General features: G+C 33.5%; 1 protein-coding gene across 1 annotated transcript in view; it reads right to left on the reverse strand.

The window, feature by feature from the left end:
* The window catches only part of LOC130048656 (uncharacterized), a 37,939-nt gene that overhangs the window by 5,318 nt on the left and 8,724 nt on the right, over positions 1-23,897 (reverse strand). The window contains exons 2-8 of the mRNA XM_056145664.1: positions 19,394-19,492; positions 17,559-17,654; positions 17,152-17,281; positions 16,656-16,693; positions 16,560-16,604; positions 5,122-5,222; positions 1,498-1,639 (exon numbers count right to left, since the gene is read on the reverse strand). Coding sequence (XP_056001639.1) covers positions 1,498-1,639; positions 5,122-5,222; positions 16,560-16,604; positions 16,656-16,693; positions 17,152-17,281; positions 17,559-17,654; positions 19,394-19,492 — 651 coding nt within the window. The remainder of the gene's footprint in view (positions 1-1,497; positions 1,640-5,121; positions 5,223-16,559; positions 16,605-16,655; positions 16,694-17,151; positions 17,282-17,558; positions 17,655-19,393; positions 19,493-23,897) is intronic.

The following is a 23,897-nucleotide window of genomic DNA, read 5'->3' on the forward strand; positions in this document are numbered from 1 at the left end:
TCGGTTTTCTAGATTCTCAATTATTGAAACATAGGACTCGATACACGAAAGCTTGTTCTGCGTATGACCAGTTTTTAAATCGAGGTAGGCTAATGACAAACAAGTTGATAGTGCAGAGGTTTCCACAGTCTCGTTTAAAGTTAGCATTTCGCAAATTTTATGGTCATTACAATAATCTAGTTTGCCAATACAACCTATCATTGGGTCAATTGCTGTCTGACGTGTTTCATAACGATTGTTAGGCCTTTCTTGGCACACTGATATTAACTACGAATAATTCCGTTTACCTGATCAAGATATAGGGCCCACGACGGGTTTGACCGGTCAACAGGGGATGTGCACACATCGTAGGCACCTGGTTTCACCGTATTTGCCCAACTCTATACTTTGTATTGATTATAGGAGTTATGAGATTGATCACTGTCCGTTATCTTCACCTTTCATAAAACAGTATGACTGAAATAACGATAGAAAATAAGCAAGCTTAAGATACTTGTTCATAATTTATTTTGTTATGTTCAGAGAAAGTTTAAAAAGTGGGTCCAGAAATTAACAAAAAGAACCATTTTCTACCGAAATGCTTCGGAACAAGGACTGATGTTATGTGTAGCAATGGTACTCCTATGTTTAGCTGCTTACATTAGCCGTACTTCCCATTCATACTTATTCAAAGTTGCGCACAGCACAGTCTAGAATCTGAAACTGAACTCAAGCGTCTCCACTTCAAAGATGTCTGCTTCACCGTCACTCTTGCGCATTACAACTCCCTTTATGTACACATTGTGGTCGATTTTATTCCAGAAGGCTTCCTTGCGAAAAAGGTTTTTTGCTGAACTAATGACAATTTGTTAAACCGCTCTTTACATATTGATTTTGAACAATGATCATTACGTTTATTTGATCAAGATATATACCTCATAGCAGGTGTGATCATTCAACAGGGAATACTCAATCTTCCTTAACCCCAAATTCCCTATCTGGTGTTTCTAGGGTTCCTAGTCGGTCTGATTCAATTTCGTATTTTATGGTATTGATTGCTGTTTGTTATCTTTGCTTTTTTCAACATTAATAACATATAATTTGTGAAATGCTGATTTTAAACGAAGCTCTCGAAATATCTGTAACATCAATCTTAAACATGTATTTCATTCACAAAGTAATTTAAATTGTGAAAAAAGAGATTATGATACATAATGATTGAATCCCTTTCCCACCACCACCACCATTACCACCACCACCACCACCACCACCAAACACTGAATATATCCAGTATTCAAGACATCATTATAGGTTATCAAAATATATCAATGATACAATAGCATAATACTGTATCACATACACCAATGTTCAAATTAACATTTGTTTTGAAGAGCAAAGAGCAAAATCATTATAGGTTAGCGCATTATGCCCAAACCGCATACGTAACGAGTACAATCTATTGTAATTTTGAAAGAAAAAAGGACTATAGGCGTATATTCTTCCAACATTTTCACTTACTGTGTTCATACAACTTGACTGGTCTCCTTGAAATGTGCAGAAGTTGAAGTCCCAATTCCTCTCTACGTTCTTCAAATGGTCCTTTCAATTCATCCTCTGTTCTGAATATGTAAATTGGTATACTGGTGTTACGCAAATCTTCCTGTTGTATAAAAATGTATCTACATTATATGATATATCTAAAGTCGGCATTTTACAAAATCTATAGTCGTTATAACGATACAATTTGCCAATAAAACCTATTATTGGGTCATATGCTGTGAAGGATGTAGATATCGAAGTGATCAATCTCATAACACCTATTAGGAATACAAAATAAGACGTTGGGCAAGCACGGACCCTCGAATACCAGAGGTGGGATCAGGTACATAGGAGGAGTAAGCGTTCGTTACACACTGAATTTGAATGAAGATGAAGATAACGAAGTGATAAATCTCATAATTGCTATAACAAGTACAAAATAGAGAGTTGGGGAAACACGGACTCCTGAATATACCAGTAGTGGGATCATGTGCCTAAGAGAAGCAAGCATCCCCTTACAACCGGCTACACACCCCGTGAGCCCTATATCTTGATCAGGTAAACGGAGTTATCCGTAGTCAAAATCAGTGTGCAAGGCCGACCTAACAATCGGTATGAAACACGTCAGACACCATTTGATTCAATGATAGGTTGTATTGGCAAACTAGATCGTTATAACGACCATGGAATTTGCGAAATGCTGACTTTAAATGAGACTGTTGAAACCCTTTTCACTAGCCTGTTTTGATTTAAAAACTGATCATACGCAGAACAAGCTTTTGCGTATCAAATCAGTTGAGAAATTGATGAAGATTGTTCTGTTTACTTAATAAAGTTCAAGGCTGGTGTGATATATCTATAGAGAATCATATTCTTCCTAGACACTCTGGTGTGTCGATGGGTCCGTGTTTGTCCAACTCTTAATTTTTTATAAGAATTGTGAGATTAATCACTGTACGTTATCACTTTTGTTTTCTGAAATAATGATACTCTGCATTGGAAAGATAAATAAAACGAAGTGATCGATATCATAACCCAACAAACAAGAGGCCCATGGGCCTCACATTTCACCTAAGCAATCTTGATCATGCCGTTGTTCAAGGTTAATACCAAAGTACAAGGCATTACCATAAATAATTGATATAAAAGATGCTACCTTAAAGGGTTTTTACCACAATTTTTATTGCCTGTAAATTTATATGAAAATGTGGTGTTTTGATCGTGTGGTATTATTTGTTTGATATAAAGTGTGCTTTAGTGATCATTTTGTATCTAAAGTGCAAAAAGCCAGATATGCACATTCTCGTTGGAGATTTTTGCGCCATTAGTATGTGACGTCCTACGTGTCAATCGTGGTAAAGCAAGAACACATGAGATAATTTAAACATGTTGTGAACAGCACATACAGCAGAATATTGATACAAATTGGAGAGATTCAACAGTTACAAGTTCCATTATATTGTGTTGTACAGTATATAGCTGTATTAATCAGCACAAAAAAGAAGAGTTTCTTTACTTTTACTAACGAGGCAAGTCGGATAAATTTTGTGAACTTAGAACTAAACTTTGAAATACTTCAAACCAACGGAAAATCACCTTCAATGACGAACCTACATATTGTATTCTAACCCATTTAATTCATGATTTCTACATTTCTGTTTACAAATTAATAGATTCATTGTGCTTCAGACTGGACATAATCAGAGACTGACTTCGAGAACTCTTATATATAGCCTACCAGGTATTGAGACAATCATCAAAGTCGCCGCGGGTCTGGCACCCACAGAAATTTCTGTGCAGCATACACTTTTTATATATATACACCTTTGATTCCATATGCACCAATATATTGGTTTACTGCCGCCCCCACCAACCCGCCCCCATGCTTGAAGTTTTGAGTATTGATACCATGTACGAAACGACTACACCTCCAGATCAAAATAGTTAAATAATGAAAAAGTCGAAAAACTCCTAGTTAATAATCGTCAAGAATTTTGAAATGTAGCGGATTTATTAAAAATTATGGTGCGTGCCAAAGTAGTGAAAAAAATTGCAACTATATAATGGATGACAGCATTCCTCCATATTTTTTTTTTATAGCAGTGAGTGGGACGATTATAAGGTAGATGTAATATGACTATTGGCTTCATGTATTAAATGACAATTGCCCCCTCCCTCTCTCTCCCTTTTAAACACACACAGTGACACACTATACGATTGAAGAAGTCGATAGATTTTCGGATTGGTAATTTTAAAATCCAGTAGCCCCCACCTTTGAATAAAAAATCATAAATTTAATCGATATCGGTAAGTCGGATGTTTCCTGCGACACGCTATAGGTTAATGCATCAATCTAATTAAAAGCAGATCTCTACCTTCTCCAGTTAACGGTTAGAGAAGAACTCATTTTGATTAGATTGGCTAATGCATGTTACACTCTACATGCAAGGTGAAGATAACGAACAGTGATCAATCTCATAACTCCTATAAGTAATACAAATAGATAGTTGGGCAAACACGGACCCCTGGACAGACCTCTAATGCTTTAAAAAGAATATTATGATCTATAAGGGAACACAAAATGTTTGGGAACGAAAAGTGTCATTCTATGAGAAGATAGATATTTACCAAAACGTTCTACCCTTTCTGAGACCGGGATCTCCGTCCGAGTCCGACGATTTCGTTGTAATATTAATGTTCGCTGACGGAATTCCTCTTAGATTTGGCACAGCGGCAAGTTCAAGCATGTATGGCTGAATATTAATTACTAACAGGATGTCATCGATGTCGGAAGATTAACTATCCATTCTTTATTACTTTCAATAGAGCCTATTCACACACACATACATGAACATAATCATGCATAGCTGCATCAGCAATTGACACGTATGATGTCATGACGTATCAAGTAACTAGATAGCTCATTAGTAACAATTTTTGAAGCGGAAGCTTTGAATATGTGCAGATAAAATGCATGTTTGTATCAATCATTGGGAGTAATGAAACAATATAACTGCAGAAACGTGCTTTATTAGGGTTACTCATTCTGATTATATTACATTAGAATTCGTGGTAAAACCCTTTAGATAGTTCCTGATATACATTGTACTTATTATGCTATGCCTTCTTAAAAGCACATGAAACCCAGAGTTCAAGATCACACAGCGGGGTTAAGGTGTCCCGAGTAAAATAACAAGTAATAATAACATATTCAAATTAAAGTACATTTCTTCGAAGCATCGCTTATTTTTAGTAAAAAAAATCATTTGTCAATACATGAAAGGTGAAGATAACGAACAGTGATCAATCTCATAACTCCTATAAGCAATACAAAACAGATATTTGGGCAAACACAGACCCCTGGACACACCAGAGGTGGGATCAGGTGCCTAGGAGGAGTAAACATCCCCTGTTATATTAAATATAATACATATTAAATGTCATTCTTTAACTGTGCTAAACAATTTACATGTAGTTATAAATATCACATAATCAATGTGATTGCAAAATTATTTCTTAGAAAACGTAAATTAGAATTGCGAACAATAACGTCAAAGAGGCTTAATGTTACTCGTCACAAATGAACACTATTAATTACATTACCTCAGTTATGGTATTCTTTTCATAAAGTTGATGAAACACATCATTTAATATACTCAATACTTCTTGACTTCCGATTGGGATATTTGCAAGAAAAAAGGAACCTAAAAGATCAAAGGTATGTCTATTAAGAAATTTGACAAAGCCACATCATTTCATCAAAGAAGTAACGCCAATAGACAATATAAAACAGATTGGGTAAACTGTTTCTCGTAAACATGATGCCACTTTAACATATTTTCGAGAGATAAGGATGTCATGGTTCATGATATAAAAATTGCCTATCATGGCTTCGCGTCTCGTGTGATCTGATGATCCGTTCCTGTCAACTCGACGTGATCCAACTCTTCGGATCAAGTTACTGTAGTAATGATAAATTTATTATATACCCCCTTCTGTATTTTAAATCCACATTTATAAGGTAATAAATGTAATCCAAATTATCAAAAACACAGACATACCATGAAATTATGTTTTGTGTACGCAGTTTCGTTTGTGACGTGGTCAATATTTTCCACAAATAACCTTTGTGACGTCATTAGTTTCAGAGGATACTGATACGGAATCAGAAAACCACAGTCTATCATCCTTGAAATTTACATTCCATGTTTCATGCGTCGAACAGAAAGCATGTGCATAGGACGGGTGTACTATGGATGTACTAAATGACATTAAGAGCCATTCTATGGAACCCCATAAATATTCAACACGCATTGACACCGATTTTTACGAAACTTACCTGAATGAGACATCTATATAACATGTTGAAGGACATATATTTAAAAATTAGATGCTAATAGTGGTTGGTATGGAATCAGGAAGAATTTTATTAATGGATTATATATGATATGGACCATTTGTGGCCCCTATATAAAAATGTCTATATTTACCAAGGTGGATTTTTAGGTACCCTAGTTACTAAAAGAATATATTTGGGATTCTTCAGCCATCGCGTTGCCATGGAAACAAGCTTTTACAAATCGATGTTTACGTTAATGTGGCTGTACATAAAGTCCAATAGATAAGCATATAAGTGTCACCATATTGATTTTTAACATATATGTGACGACTCTTGTATAACATAATGTTCCGATATGTTTACAATATATACATAGCAAGATTTTCAAACATTTCATTGAAATTGGTACAGGCATTTGAATGATGTAATTAAGGATATATAAGACATATTTCCTATTATTTTAATGATTTATATTTTGTCTATGTGAATATGAAACGTTATATAGTTATTGTAATCAGACCTACACATGAATTAATAAAGCCTGTACATGCACTGTATAACATTTTTAGATTTGAAGGAATTTAATTCAACTGTCAATATAAAACAACCCACTGAATTATTGTGCAGGTTTAATGGTACTTGTAAATAGTTATGATATCTGCAAGTATTAGTCTGATGAACGTTAACAAAATCGGCACTAAATAGTACTGATTTCCATCATGTTCCGAATGAATTATATGAGAAAAATATCTTAGATTTTTATTTTTTCCTCTGTTTCAATTATACATATATATAATTATTTGTTAATTTGCAAATATAACACCAAGAAACCATATATTAAAATAATATTTTTTTTCAATTAAACAGAATTCATTAAATAGTATTTAAGTATTGATAAATGTTATCTAATATTCTTTAGTTCTAACTTTTATTTATCATTATCATGCTAGAAATGTACTTATCTGTTGTTGCGAGGGGTCGGTGTTTGCCCAACTCTCTATTTTGGTTTATTGGTTATACATGTAGGAGTTATGAGATTGATCACTGTTCGTTATCTTCACCTTTTATGTCTGAGCACATAGAATAATTAATTGAATAGCAGCTACAAAAACGAATTTTCTACTTATAATGCTTTACTTATAAAAGAGAAGTGACGTCACATAATTTTGAGAGACTAAGAGACTTGAATGGTTTGCACAAATTACACCGACATACTAATTGTCAATTTTAGAGAATTTTTAAAAGATGATTTAATTAGCGAGTACAACATACGCACATGCAGTTCTAGTAATAGATCGTACAAACGATTATATAACATATAACGTTTATATAAAATCGGCGATCACCAACAGCTTGTATGCATTATCATTTTTGTCTTGTTGAATATTTTCCATTCAAGCAACGATATGATGAAGTAAATGCAACTTTAAGTGAAATAGGATTAAAGAGATTCGCACCTGTTATTTGGAGTAATGTCATTTTGGGGGGAAGGATATTTTTTATTTCTACATTAAAGGAGAATTAGAAAATCAAAAAGAAAACCTTGGGTCGCAACGCTTGTTATTGAGCTACAGTGTTCTAAAGATGACGTTTTAGCACTTAAAATTTATTGAATTAAACTTGATTTTTCTGTTAGTATGAACACAACATAAGCAACACAAATCAATCATTACATAAAATAGATACATAATCATGTCTTCTAACACTCCACATCAAGAAAAAGCTTAATACTAGTAATGGAAATGAATATTGATCTTTTTGCACTTGGTATAGGAAAAAATTCATGATATCAAATTTAAGAGTTTAAAAGGACATACATTAGGATTAATGTCAATTTTTAAAATTTCACATAATTTTCAAGATCTTGTTTTAAAACTTAGAATGGAACTAAAACATGTGGGTGCTAGAGACCAATTTTTTAAATTATTGGCGAAAATACTGAATTTTTGCACAAAATTTCGAGTAAATTCATTTACAATATTTAAAAAATCTGTGTTCCGTTTGGAAAAATATATAAACCAAATCAATAAATTACACCATTTGAACTAGTTACAAGTCTCAACTACTTGTATCATAAATCACAAAACTGACATGTGCGTATAGGAGTATGAAAATAGAAGATATTATATTGGATGAAACAAACTGTACAGTAATATCACGCACATTTAGAATGTTTTGATCAATCCTTCCGCCACAAAATATAGTCCCTGTAAAACCCTTTCAAAATTTGTATTGACACACGTTTTCAACTGGATAGGGTTCAGTAATAGATGTGTGATATGTTCGCACCAATGGGATTAGTATTGAACCAGTAAATACTTAGTTGTAGTATCATGTACAGTTGTTCTCAAAAGCTCAGGAACTAACTTCCTTAATAAATTGATTCGCATCTTGTAATCGGCGAGAAAAAAGATGTACATACCAGGGATGGGCTAGTTGAAAAATGTAATTGTAATTAGCTGTATTTAAATATATTTTTATAATGTAATTGGATGTATTTATAATGACTTTGCTTTCAATTACAAGTAACTAAATGCATTTAAATACATTCCAAAAAAGTCAAGTATTTTCAATTACATTCTTTATTCAAATTTAACACTTTAAAAATGATGACATGAAAGTGTCTGACAATAATGCTGTATAAGACTGTTTCATTGTCTATCATGAGGTGTTTATGCAATAATTAGATGTCTCATTATGTCTATATACTTTGAGCAGCATGACCAATGTGCCCAGGGCTCTACGTGGAGGCCTAATTTTGTTCAGGTGTGAACCCCTATCATACCTAACAACAAAAGCACAGGTTAAAAAAAACCTGAGTAAGAGTTCACTTCATTCATGACTTCACTTACTGAACGAATTTCTAGCTGCAGTAATGTAGCTCTTTCTGACAACAACAGAATAAAAAAATCGGAGAGGGCTACAGTATTGCAGCTAGACAAATTTCATGTTCCAGAAAATGCATCTGGAAATTTCGAAGCCAGATATTTAGCAAAACTCCCCAAAAAGCATGAAAAGGACTCAAAGCAGGCTTCGCGGTCAAGTCTTCCAAAACATATTTTGAAATAAACTTAATCAATTGAAATGTATTTGATTACATTCTTCAAAGTAATTGGGAGTAATTAATTACATTAGTTCAATCAATGTAATTGTAATTGCTATTAATTTACAAAATTATCAATGCGATTGAAAGTATTTAAATGTAATTGACCCATCCCCGGTACATACTGACAGCAACCAATCGATTGGGCCCACAGGTTTCTCTATATCATTTATTCGGCTTCAAAAATTCGTTGACATAATGTAATACAAAGCTATAGTATTGTTTTTTGAAAAAGAATGTCTTCATGATGACGTTATATACTACGTAACATTTATCCCCATACATGAAAGATGAAGATAAAAAGCAGTGATCAATCTCATAACTCCTATAAGCAATGCAAAATAGAGTGATGGGCAAACACGGAGCCCTGGATATACCAGAGGTGGCATCAAGTGCCTAGGAGGAGTACGCAGCCCCTGCCGACCGGTCACATATAAAGTATAACGAGCAGTGTACATTGTGCGGCGCAATGAGGTCGACACGAAAATTACGGAAAAAAATATGTGTTTCTCAAAAGGGTTTTACGCCGGTTATATATATACGACTTTTAAAACAAGAAAACTATTTTGCATGCATATCTTAGATGTTAATATATTTAGGATGCCTAGATATCAACCATGTCTAAGAACTCGCAGATATTTAGAATGGTATTAAAAATATCAAAATTACGGGGGTTTTGGCACTATTCTGTAACCATGATGACTTAAATTAATTTTTCACTATAAGCACGAAGTATTCTTTTAAGAAATTAAATGAAAATAAGAGATTATAAATGCAATAATGAACTCATATGAATTTCATCAATTTTTTTAAAGGATTAAATTTTAACTATGAAGAGGGTCTACAATCAAGCATACCACACATAGTAATTTGCCTAATTCCTAGAGTTTGATAGGTTTTGCACAAACGTTCAATATTCTATTTTTATATGAAATGATAAAATAGATTCTACTTTTTATCTAAGAAAGAAATGAATAATAGACAATCTTAGGTGATATTTTAATTAAATAAATCTGTAAAATTTAATTTAAATTTAATGATTTTCATGTCTAAATAACTTATTCGCATCCACCTCAAATACAGTAACACACGTTTTAAAAACAAATAATCTAAGTTTTTCATAAATATACTAACACTTTTGGGAATCTGCCTATTCATTCAATTTGAAGTGTATTACAATGTATTTATGAAAAAATACAATCTTTAACCAAGAGTTCTTCCCCTTTGAAACTCTCCAACGTAATGAGGCTGTACAGTTTCACAGAAACACAAATATAGCGGGATCCAGAATAATGTCTTACTGATAATAGAAGTTTAGATAAATACGTGTGGCATTAAAAAATTCTTCCACTCACCCATACGACAGTAGAAAGTGTGGGATACATATATCAGAATGCCAGTTCTTTAGGCCTTTGCTGAAGATGCAGGGAAATATATTGCTGTTGGTACAGGTGAGTGTACAGCTGCAGTTGATATATACATTTGTATCAATCGTAAGCAAAGATAAATAATATGTTGGTGAAGGTACCGTTAGAGTGAGCATAGCCACATGTACATATTAGCAGATCCAGCAATTTTCCTCATGGAAGAGGGTTACTTCCCATGCATTTTTAATATGTAGTATTTGAAAATTGGAAGTGCATACAAATAGGCTAATATATTTATTTTCTACTTATCCTATAGATGGTAAGTTTGAACCTTATATCCCCCATATATGCGTGCCAGACATAGCCTCTCTTAATATTAATGTCTTAGTGTATTTGATTTCAAATAAAAGTGGTTAAACAGGACAGGCTACTAAATTGCACAGTAGGATAAATGAAGGTCATCAACACTTTTTCGTTGCAAGATAGTGATTATCGTGAAATGAATATCTAAATAATCACCACGTAGCAATGACACATTGTAATGCAGCATGTACCAATTAAATATTTCAGCATTCACTTAATAGACAATTAATTTCGACGTATTATCCCCTGCTTTCTATTCTAGTATTACAGGTAATCCTCTTCTTTACTTTGAAATATATTCACAAGTCTGTAATTAATCAACTTAATTACACTCATTAGATGTCAAATGTTTCCATAGACATTATGTACAATTATGAATTTCTCTAGATGCAAGGTGAAGATAACGAACAGTGATCAATCTCATAACTCCTATAAGCAATGCAAAAAAAGTTGGGCAAACACTGATCCCTGGACACACCAGAGGTGGGATCAGGTACCTAGGAGGAGTAAGCATCCCCTGTTGACCGGTTACACCCACCGTGAGCCCTATATCCAAATCAGGTAAACGAAGTTATCCACAGTCAAAATCAATGTGCCAAGAACGACTTAACAATCGATATGAAACACGTCAGACAGCATTTGACCCAATGATAGGTCGTATTGACGAACTATATCGTTATAACGGCCATAGAATTTGCGAAATGCTGACTTCAATCGAGACTATTGACACCCTTGTACCATCAACTTGTTTGTCAGTAGCTTACCTCGATTTAAAAACTGACTATACGCAGAACACGTTCTTGCACATCGAGTCAGCTGAGATATGTAAACACCATATGCGGGTGATAATGGAATATTGCTACATAAATATGGGAAGTTGACGACGGAGAAGCTGAAATCATTCTGTTTGTCATACAGTTGAGTTGACAGTTTGCCGTTAATGTCTATTTTCAATAAAATATCTAAGTATGAAACAGAAGTGGACGACATTGTGGTGTCCTTTATTTCGAGCTCTCAGGGATATATCAAATCGACATTATTGTTAATAGACAAAACGTCATCAATATATCAAAATATCGAGTTGAAGGCCACAGCGAGAACTTTTTTCTTCTCACGTAGAAGTTTTTAAATAAATTTTGCTTCATATGAATATAAAATCAGGTCAGCTAACAAAGGAGCACAATTCGTGCCCATGGGAATTCCAACAGAGTTTTGGAAGACCTGATCACCAAAGACCTGGCATATGGAGTCGCACAGTAAGTTTGATGTTTCTCCTTCACAGTTGTTAATATTTTCGCGAGGAGCAAAGATAGGGGCTTGGTAGAGCACTTACTGGATCCAGGAATGTATCTTTGTTTGTAAGGGGTTTTCTGTATTTTAGGAATACAGTATAGGTAAGGTAACTCATATTCATTCGACCCATTGACTGGAATATTAAATGTGTCTGAAACTGAAGCATGGTTTTGAAGAATAGGATGAAATTGAGATAATCTAATGAAATTTTTTATCATTATTTGCTTAATATTTGTAGATAATGAATTGAAGAGAATCATAAAAAATCATCGATATTCATTGAACTTGTTCTGCTTATAGTAAATTTTTAGATCGAAACGTTCTACTAAGAAACAAGTTGATGGTACAGGGGTTCCAACAGTCTCATATAAAGTCAGCATTTCACAAATTCTATAGTCATTATAACGATCTAGTTTGTCAATACAATCTATCATTGGGTCAAATGCTGTCTGACGTGTTTCATACCGATTGTAAGACCGTTCTTGGCAAACTGATTTTGACTACGGATAACCCCGTTTACCTGATCAAGATATAGGGCTCACGGCGGATGTGACCTTGTCGACAGGGGATGCTTACTCCTCCTATGCACCTATTCCCACCTCTGGTATATCCAGGGGTCCGTGTTTGCCCAACTCTCTATTTTGTATTGCTTATAGTAGTTATGAGATTGATCACTGGTCGTTATCTTCACCTTTTACTTGTACATAATTACATAAAACAAAAATTTGTCCTGCTGTGTTTAAACCATTGAATACATTTTTTGCATTGATAAATACTAAAACCATTGCATAAACTCTCCTCCATGAAATAAAGGAGTGGATCATAACTTCATATCAATGAAATTATATTGGGTCATTTAGACATTATTTAAAAATGAAATAATCTGTGGAATTACTAAATCAACTTAAGAGAAATATATCTACATTGAATTTTATCTATTGTGTTGTGTACTTATATCAGTTAAGTTTACTGAGAGGGGAATTAGGGTGGAGAGTGAGAATAAATACACATGTACATATTTTTCATGTAGTTATATTTATTAAGTTTAAAATAAATTCACATTCTTTTCAAATAAACTTTATATCACTGGGTCAAATGCTATGTGGCGTGTTTCATACCGATTATTAAACCGTTCTTGGCAAACTGATTTTGACTACGGATAACTCCGTTTACCTGATCAAGATATAAGGCTCACGGTGGGTGTGACTGGTCGACGGGGGATGCTTACTCCTCCTAGGCTTCTATTGTCTCCAGGGGTCTGTATTTGCCCAACTCTCTATTTTGTATTGCTTATAGGAGTTATGAGATTGATCACTGGTCGTTATCTTCACTTTTAATCATAAAAACTCTTAATATATAACATATAATTAAATCAATGCATAGCTTTTGTATTATTATTTCATTTTTTTTTCAAATGTGAATGTTTTATAAACACATTGTAGATGTATCACACATTGCTATATGTATTTTAAGAGTTTTATCAATATTCATCAAAATAACTACCACAAATAGAAAATGCACAGTATTTCACTTTTTTCAATTATCAGGTACATTTTCTTTTGCTTTGCTACTCGAATTAAGTGTGACATTGAAATTGAATCATTGATCTTAAAATCATTCAAGTTAAATAAACCATATAAGATACATAAAAATTGTAATTCATTATTGATTCATGACGGATTAACCCCCCCCCCCCCTGCAGTTCAATATTAGATCTGCTAACTATGTATGCGCACGGATTAATATGCCAGTACAATGTATGAAATGAAATGTATTAAACTAGCATTTCTTAATACGAGGGTCATTTAAAAAATGCGTAGACTTTTATCATAACGTTTTTTCTTCTTCTAAACTTCATATTACATCCAATATTGGTAGATATAATACGACAATAAATGATTTTAATTGTACTGACGAAAATTCATATATTTATGATATACCAGAAAATATTTGAAACATTACAACGAGAAAATAGGATCAAGGTGCGTTTTGTGATTTACAAAAATGCATCATATGATGTGAATTTGTCAAATCTCCCAAATATTGCGCTAAAACAGAATGAAAATATGTTATAGTAAAGAATTATTACTTCATTTTATAAGCAAAGTTTTGACGTTGTATGTCAAGGCGTTTACTTGGAATCGATTGCAGAAGGCAGGTAGTTCTCTTTCGTGAAGTTGAAAGAAATGATGTAGCGGGAAATCACAGAGCAGCGATACCCCATACAGTCTTGTGTCGCACTCCGGAAATCTCCAGTAGAAACTGTCCATGCGTAAATAACCACTTTTGCAATATACATTTCAGCATATAATATTAGATTAGGTCTTCAAAAATTACATCAAATTTCCTGATGATTGACCTTCGATAGGAAATATAAGGCTTACGCGAGCATGTCAGTATCACGAGTGGTAATCAGTTTCATAAATACAAGGACTACAAACTAGGAGAAGGGAAACAGGAACCCATATATATATACTATAGGTGGTATTTAGTACCTAGGAGGAGGAAGTATCCCCTGTTGACTAGTTACATCCATCGGGAGCCCAATGTCTTGATCAGGTAAACGAAGCAATATCCGATCAAAAACAGTATGTAAAGAACGGTATAACAATTCGTAAGAACAACTCAGACAACATTAACCCAGTGATAATTTGTATTTACAAATAAAGAACATCAAATCCAACATCGAAAGTGTAAATTCTGTAGTTCGTATATTTTGGAAACTATGCAAACAATGTCAAATTTCTCAAACCACCTCGAATCTAGTTTCATTAAAACATAAAATGGCGTTTTTAAGATGCGCACCAAAGATTCAGTAGTAGTTGATAGTTTTTTTTCCAGAGAAGGATGTTTTATATATACGTGTTTCATTATCGTTGCCAGGGGTGAAATGTGTTTGATCATTTGATAAGTCTTTGAATTTGGTAGAGAGGGGGCATACAATTTGTAAAGTGGTGACTATTTTTAGTCATTTGATGAAATTTGCGAGGATAGAAGAGCTCTATAAGGACAATAATTCTTTCCTAACAAAATGTGAAAGATTAAATACAAGATATTAGATTAGTGGGGACTAAGTTTGTATTATCTACTAGATATCGTGAGTTCTTCCGCTCTTAGCAGGTATTGCCGGCTAGAAAGAGAGGATAGAGAGAGGGGGAAAGAGAGAGATAGAGTATGTTTCATTTCCTTTGCCAGAAAGAGAAATATGTAGGTGTTCAATTAGTTTTGTTTTAAAGATTGTTATAAAGAGTGAGCTGTAATAACTGCGTGTGTTTGGTTAGCCTGGTCGAGATTCATATTGGATTGATTGATTGATTGTATCTTGCTTAACGTCTCACTCGAGAATTTTTCACTCATATGACGTCACCAAGACCGGTGAAGGGCTTCAAATTTAGGCATATACTCGGTGCTTACGGCCATTGAGCAGTGAGGGTTCTTTAGCGTGCCACACCTTCTGTGACACGGGTCATCCGTTTTTAAGGTCATCTCCGAGGACCCGTGATATTCACACCTGATGCTGAGTGTTTGGCGATGAAAAGATTCATATTGGAGATAATAAAGTAAGAACTGTATTTTGATAAAGAAACAACTTCCTATCCACCAATAAGGCTATATCATTCTCACAACGAAAACCTCTCCAAGTAATGTAAAACCAATCAAATCAAACACTTCAATGTAACCCTATCTAACTAGGGGGAGTATCTCCTGTTGATCTCCTGTCACCCTATATCTTGTTCAGGTAAACGGAGTGATCCGTAGTCAAAAACAGTATGTAAATAACGATCTTATGATTGGCATGAAACACGCCCGACAGCATTTGACCCAGAGATAGCTTATATTTGTAAATTAGATCATTATAACATCTTTTGAAAGTGTAATTGATGTAAATGCTGCAGTTCCTGGTTTTATCAGAATGTAAATAATTTTTCAAAGAAAAAATGATTTATCATCTCACCAGTTGATAGTTCTGCCACAGATGGGTGTATTACGTATGTATATATGTTTTGTTGTCATTAGGGGTAACTACATGATTTTTGATGAGTTGATCAGTTTTAATGTTTTACACACACACACACACACACAGAGAGAGAGAGAGAGAGAGAGAGAGAGAGAGAGAGAGAGAGAATGTTTAATTATCTTTCATCGGCAGTAAAAGTAAATATAACGAATCGTGATTAATCTCATAACTCCTGTATTGAATACAGAAATCATAGTAGGGGAAACACGGATCCTTGGACATAGCTTTAACTATAGTATGGTAGAGGACTTACTTTACCCGTTTAAGAAACTGAACATTTTGCGATTTCTTTGCATAAAGGCATTGATAATCATAATATACAAAAACAATGCGGGTTTATTTAGTTTGCATAACCAAGCTATAAAAAAGGATGCGAGAACAATCCATTTGTTATTTGAATCACCGTATGTAGCTACAAATTACCCGATAATCTTTTTTAATGTCACAAATTACTGTGTAACCAGCGGCATCATTTGATGCTTGAGATGTAAACGCATTCTTAAGTGGTATAAAGCGAGGAGAGAAACGAATGATACAGTCATCAAATTTCATACTCACCTTTCTTCATTTCCATCGATCTTGCAATTAAAAAATCCATCCAGTCTTTAGATTAAGTACTTTTAAGTTTGATTTCCATATCCTTTTCCACTCTACCAGGAATATAAAACAGGTGTTTGTCCAGATTTATTGGTCTACAATTGAACACTGTATTTGATTTATGTCAATTATTTTCATGTATAAATACGAATTGCAATATGAACTGATGTCTGTCGTATTTTATCCTTGAAAATCGAATCTCATATTTCTAAAACAATCATGGTCGCCTTTCAAAAGATTTTTCTTGTTCCTAATTATTTAGGAAATGTGAATTGCATGGAGTATAACAAAATTGTTTGATTTTTTGAAAACTCCCTTTTTAAAACACTAATCTGCCGCCCAATCCAGAGAATGTAAAGTACCTAGTAATCATACACAGTGTAATGTGCATAGTAATCAGAATTAGAATTAAAAGTGTTTAAAAGTATTGAATTCATAAACGCCTTTCACATAAAGACAGATACAATACAATAAAACATTCCATGACATTTTTATGAATATTGAGGAGTCCAAGAAAATATTTCAGATTTATATTTACTGATCATCAACTTACTCAGATAACCATTGCACCACGAAAGAACAAATGCCTAAATCAATGCTGGAATTAGGCAAACAATGTCTATAAGCATTCCCAGGGATGATGCACATTCGGAGAAGAGGATCGTCCATTTCTCTCTGAAACGCTAATAATAACTTATGTTTAAATTCAAAATTGCAGACTACATATTTTAATTTGAGACTTATAGCCCTTTACGCAAATTAACCATGATTTCAGATACCGTGGTAATCATTGACTATAAAGAGAAAATGAGAACCTTTTAAGCTAATACAATCTTGATCACAGGAGATTAACATTGTTTCACATTCAGAATTTTAGAATGCTCTGTTATTTTTCAAATACATATCCACTATCATTGAATCAATCAAATAATCAACTATGTTAGTAATTTGTTTACTTACCTTTTATATTCCTCGTTAAGGCGTTGAAATCATTTGTATATTGATCGTTTAAAGTCACCACTATTTCTTGTAATTTAGACGATCTTCGAATATGCCCTATTCAATGATAGCAATTAAATGACATCATTTTTAAAGAGACATAGATGAGTTTAAATATTTATAATCCTGAACAGATGTCAATGGGAATTCGATTTAGATGCATATTTTTCATATAGCTTCCGAACCCGGGGGTCGTGCTTTTGAGCCCTACCTGTAACCGGGAGGTTGTTATATCGAGGCCCGCTCGTGCAATGCCCGCGTCAACCTTAAGACGTTGAAATGGAGAATAATTGCTCCTTTGCCAAACTTTCGGCATTTAAAAGTTAGAGTCACGGACTTTCGGATATGACCTTAGAAACAGATATTCCGTGACGAAGCAGGTGTTGGCATGATAATGAACCCTCACTATTACGGCCATAAGCTCTAAGCATACGTCTAAATTTATGATACATCACCAACAGCTGGTGACGTCTTAATATTGGAGAAAAATTCTCGACGGGATGTAAAACGATCAATTAATCAATCTGATAAGAGGTAGTGACTTATCTTTATGTTCAGTGTATATAACAAATTGTGATGGTTATATTTAGGATTATTATTAAATACTTCTGCATAAAAGATGTCGAGTATAGAAAGTAACGATAAAGAACAGTGACCAACCCCATAAAAACGATAAAGAATACAACTTTGAGAGTAGGCCAAACTCGGTCTCCTTAAAACACCATGTGTTGGATCAATGTTGTTAGGTTTTGATGAGTACGCATCCCCTGTTGACCGATCACACACCATATTATGATACATATTTTGATCACGTAATTTGAGGAACCAGTAGTAAAAATCAGTATTTAAAGAACGAAAGATTCATCTACTAGTATACCATCAATTTGTCAAGTTTTCCTAAATGGAATTTTAAAGCACTCATACTTTGAAGAATGTTTGTTGAATTGCTTTAAGTGATAGCATGAATCCGCTAGTTCAGGAACATGGATTGTAGTCGATATTGCTTATTGATGCATGCGATCAAACACGGAGTTCAATAGAAAAGTGTTTTTATAATATCATATGTTTACTGATATTTTGTACATTTTACAAATACATGTATGTTTCCCTAGAATTTTGTTTTAGCAAACATATACGGTAATTTTGTGGTAATAAGCACTCCACATAATAATATTGGCATTTTCATGCGAGGAGATTGGACTTAACGGCTAATTTCGAAAACGAAACTAAATTCTCATTTGTGAATTCAGCTGTGTGGTAAAAAACATTGAATATTGTTTTTTTAATTTCGAATACTATAAATCATTAGTTTTATTCAAATATACATATATATATATATATATATATATATATATATATATATATATATATATATAAAATATAATTATATATATATATATATATATATATATATATATATATATATATATATGAAAGGTGAAGATAATGAACAGTGATCAATATCATAACTCCTACAAACAATACAAAATAGATAGTTGGGCAAACACGGACCCCTGGACACACTAGAGATGGGATCAGGTGCCTAAGAGGAGTAAGCATCCCCTGTTTACCGGTCACATCCATATATATATTTGTGTGTGTGTTTGTTTGACTCCAAATATTGGTAAATGAATTATTAAATTGTGTGGCATTGAACTTTATTGGACTTGTTTAATTCTGACTCTAACCCACATCAATGGTTTAAAAGTAATGGTGATCATATCTTAAGATACGCTATGAATATGTTTAAAATTGTGCTATGACTGAATTGCGGTAACTAAAATAAGAATACTTGCCAACCACCAGTTTTAAAAACGGAAGAAATGTTTGTCCCTCGCATGTACCGAAGTCCGCTAAATTGATAGGACAATCCATGTGTGTATCCAAATAGTTATCTAAGGATCAAATAGATATATTTTAAATAATACATCAAATGCAAATTCATGTACATGTATATAGCAGAGTATCCTTTTCAATCGATAAGCTACTAAAGAGGAAATTTGAGATGATCATTAATTATTCAATGTTACATGAAAGGTAAAGCTCAAGGGCTTGTGCAATGAAATCGTATTTAATTGCATTTAAAAAGAATTTTCTTTACTGAGTTGAGCGTAAAAAACTGCATCAAAACGGCACAGAAAGAACAAAGTTATCGATCGTATAATGTGGAAGGTGAAGATAACGAACAGTGATCAATCGCATAACTCCTGTAAGAGAGTTGGGCAAACACGGACCCCTGGATATACCAGTGGTGGGATAAGATGCCTAGGAGGAGTAAGCATTCCCTGTCGACCGGTTACACTCGCCGTAAGCCCTATATTTTGATCAGGTAAACGGACTTATCGGTAGTGAGTTTTTGCTATTAAATAAAGAGGTAGATATTTTTGATAGTTTGCTTGCATATAAATGAAATAAAAAAGATACATGACAAATAAGAATATTTCTTATCATTAAACACGATAATTGCTACGTTCGTACTCCTGATAGTGTGCCTATGAAGCAGTGAATATTGAGCTCCCAACATATTAAGAACATATATCTATGAAATGATGGAATTAGTTTGTCAGTGAATGGAAATTCAAATATGGTAGATCTTGCACATTTAAATCAAACCAGATGCACTTGTGGTCATTGTTCTTCAAGACATATATGTTGTCAGGAAATTCAACAATTCTTATCAGTGATAATTTGTGCACCAAGTAATGAGGTAAGAACCTACATAAAACGTATTCTCAAAGTAATGTATACTTGAATTATTGATATCTTTCATTTACAATTTTCATATCTACTTGTGGCTGATGAAACAAATTTCATTCATACTTCATTTAAATAGCAGTTGGTTGTCATTCAACAGGTTTATATGTACATTATTAAATGTTGGAATGGGTGTAGAGGAGTCGAATGTAGATAAGCCTAAAAGAAATTCTGGTTAGAATTTCATTCAGGATGGGGGAGGTGTCACAGTGTTAATACACTTCAGTAATTTTCACATGCAAAGGTTGTATTACATGCAAAAGATTGGTACACTAAGTTAACAATTTCAAGTTCGATTTCTTTTGATTTTTGGGTCAAAGTTTAAAGGGACATGGACACGATTTTAGGTAAAAATTTTATTTTTCCATATTTATTGTTTACAGTGCTTAAATAAAATACATGTAGTTCGAATCGTTTACCAAAATTTGAATATCAGCTGTTGAGTTACAAGTGGGATACAACACTCGCAATCCTTTGATATGTAAACAAGACTCCTAGACACCTGATCCCACCTCTGGTGTGTCCAGGGGTCCGTGTTTGCCCAACTATCTATTTTGTATTGTTTATAGGAGTTATGAGATTGATCACTGTTCGTTATCTTCACCTTGCATGTCATGTGGTTTTTACATATAGAATGCTCAATAGAAAATATCATGTTTAAAACAAAATGAAATGTGCCAAACATTAGAAACCGTTTAATTATGTCAAAATTAACTTGTAATTTGAACGAAACTTTTACAAATATAATTAACCTATGGAAACAAACACATGACACGAGCTTTGTTTACATAATAAAGAATTGTGAGCTCTGTATCTTCCATGTACTACGACAACTGACATTCAAAATTTGCTGACCATAAGAAATACCTTTTTGAAGAGTTGTATGCTTTAATAATGGAAAAAATAAAATTTGAAAATGTTCATTTCAAATCGTGTCCATACCCCTTTATGAGACCTCAAAGAAAATGCTGTAGATAATAGATATTTATTGAAAGGGGGATATTTTCTTCCTTTAAGTTAACCCCCCCCTCCGGGGGGAAATTTCTGCAAACTCTGCTTTGTTATATTAAAACTTTTTGGTACAACATTACTTGACATATCTATCCTAAATAACTATTTATTAATAATCACCTCAATTAGATTTACAGGTGATGAAACCCCAAGAACTCGTAGCTTATTTACAAAGCATAGCTTGAAAATCATCAACAACAAGAAAAAAGATTATGCCGTACAAAAAAACTATTTTATTTCAACAGCATATGTGCGTAGCCATATCACAATTCGTTTTCTTTTCATAGATGAATGTGCTACATTGGATACCGACAGTTATCCCAGTGATGGAGATATTTAGGGAAAAATGTTCGTGTTCCCTTGCCTGCCTGTACTGTCAGTGTAATTTGAACAATCTATCCTAAGGCGAGAGGAGATTATCATGGATTTACGTTCTGCTAATTTTGTCTGGAGGCATTGTGGTATATTCCCCTGGAGTGTTGACTGTCTTTGTCAATGTGTTTATGTAGCTTGAAAAAACAAACAGCATAGAAATAGATTGTGTTTCTATGTAAATTTCACGAATTTTCATTATGTATTTGTTAAAAATAATATCATAATACAGTACGTGATTGTTTTGTTCTTCTCTTTTGAAACTTCAAATGATATACATAAGGCATTGTACTGTATATTTGCTGTGTACCTTCATAGGAAAAAGCAAACAAAACAAAAATTCATGGGGCTTTGTCTAATTCCAATGGCTTACATATTTATAAAATTTAATCATTAAAAATTTCTACTTGGGATTTATACTGCGTAAATGAAAACATCGTTTTACTAAGAAATATATGTGCTTTTGTAATGATAAGGAGTGGCCAGTATCATGGATATAGTCCCCGCTATTTCCATCTGTGTCTTCCGAGGATTTTCTGAACAGTTTCAGCCTTCTCTGGCCGAATAAAGTTGAGTTGGAGGAGCATCCTCTATAGCATCAAAATGAGACATGTGGAATATTCTACTCGAGTAGTGGCTGCTTATCCCGGGCTGTCTAGATAACCTGAAAAAAAAACCAACAACATAGAAATAGATAATGTGCAGATATAAATTTCACATATTTTTAGAATGCATTTGATCATGATGTTTTTGTGTGTTTGTTATTTGAATCATATGGCGCTTTATTGTATATTTACTGTGTAACCCACCCACCCCAATTAAAAAGAAATACACACAGTCACCCATACTTTCTTTAGTTAATAAATATATAGAGTAATTGCATATAATTTATTTACCAAAAGACCTTGACGCTTTCATTATTTTTTTTTGCAGTGTAACATCCCCTCTTTTGCGTAAGGAATTATATCTTGTATTGGAAGTATCCCTGTTTTGTGACTGTTCTCATCGAAATGAAGGTCAGCCAATATCAGACTGAAATTTTCAGTGAAAATAATCTACGATTCTAATGAGTAGTAGATTTACAAAATCTTAAGATACAGTAAGAACAGTGCTACTTGGAATAATTTATACTGGGTAAATGAAAACATTTTTTTTTTACTAGAAAAAACTCTATACATGTAATTTTGTAATGATAAACAAACTTACCGGCTTTGCATTCGACTCTTCGACCATGTCCGAGAGAAGTATCAATGTCACAGTATTTACAATGCTGATCACGAATACTGCGACTTAAAACTGTTCTCCATGAGTAAACCTTGATAACTATAACAAATAAATACACTTCAACTACAAATAAATACTATAAATAAGGGGAAATCCAATTTCTATACAGGTGCAACATATGTTTAACATATGATTGGAAATTCATATGTTAAACATATGATTTTATCATCATATGGCAAACATATGTTTTGAACTTATGTTTAACGTATGTTTGAAACATATGTTGAATCGAACACACTGCAAACGTGAAACATATGATTAACACAACGTGAAAAATTTATATGTTTAACATATGTTCAACATAAAATAAACATATGCAATTTTGAACATATGATTAACGTGTGATCAAAAAGAGGGTTGGGGTATATGTTTCATATAGATCTATATTTGTTGTAATACCCCCACCCACTCCTCAAAATCGCTGCAATGGCCTTCGCCCTGTTTTACAAAAGAACTTACAACTAAGACTAAAAATGTTACAGAGCCTTAAAAACTCGTCACATTTATAAATAAATCACAGGGTTTTCACACAATCTGAGCAAACCGGTTTCATAGTATAATATAGACTCTTTGGAATTGATAGTCGTAGGTTCTATTGTATGACGTGGCCCTAATCTGTAAAAAAAATATCATACCAAATATGACGTAAAATTATTTTGAATTACGTTTTTCGCTCGCGGAGAAAATCTTGCAAAACAGCTTTGTCATTATATCCGTCGATGTAATTTACACGCTTGACGCTCGCTGTTCATAAAGTCCGTGTGATTAAAGCATCGATGTAACTAAGAAGATTGATAGCACGTGCGCGTACTGCCAGACAATCGATCATGTCAGGGAAAGGGGAGAAAGTAAGTATAAAAATGAAATTACTGCCAAATA

Source organism: Ostrea edulis, chromosome 7, assembly GCF_947568905.1.
Source record: "Ostrea edulis chromosome 7, xbOstEdul1.1, whole genome shotgun sequence".
Lineage (NCBI taxonomy): Eukaryota > Metazoa > Mollusca > Bivalvia > Ostreida > Ostreidae > Ostrea > Ostrea edulis.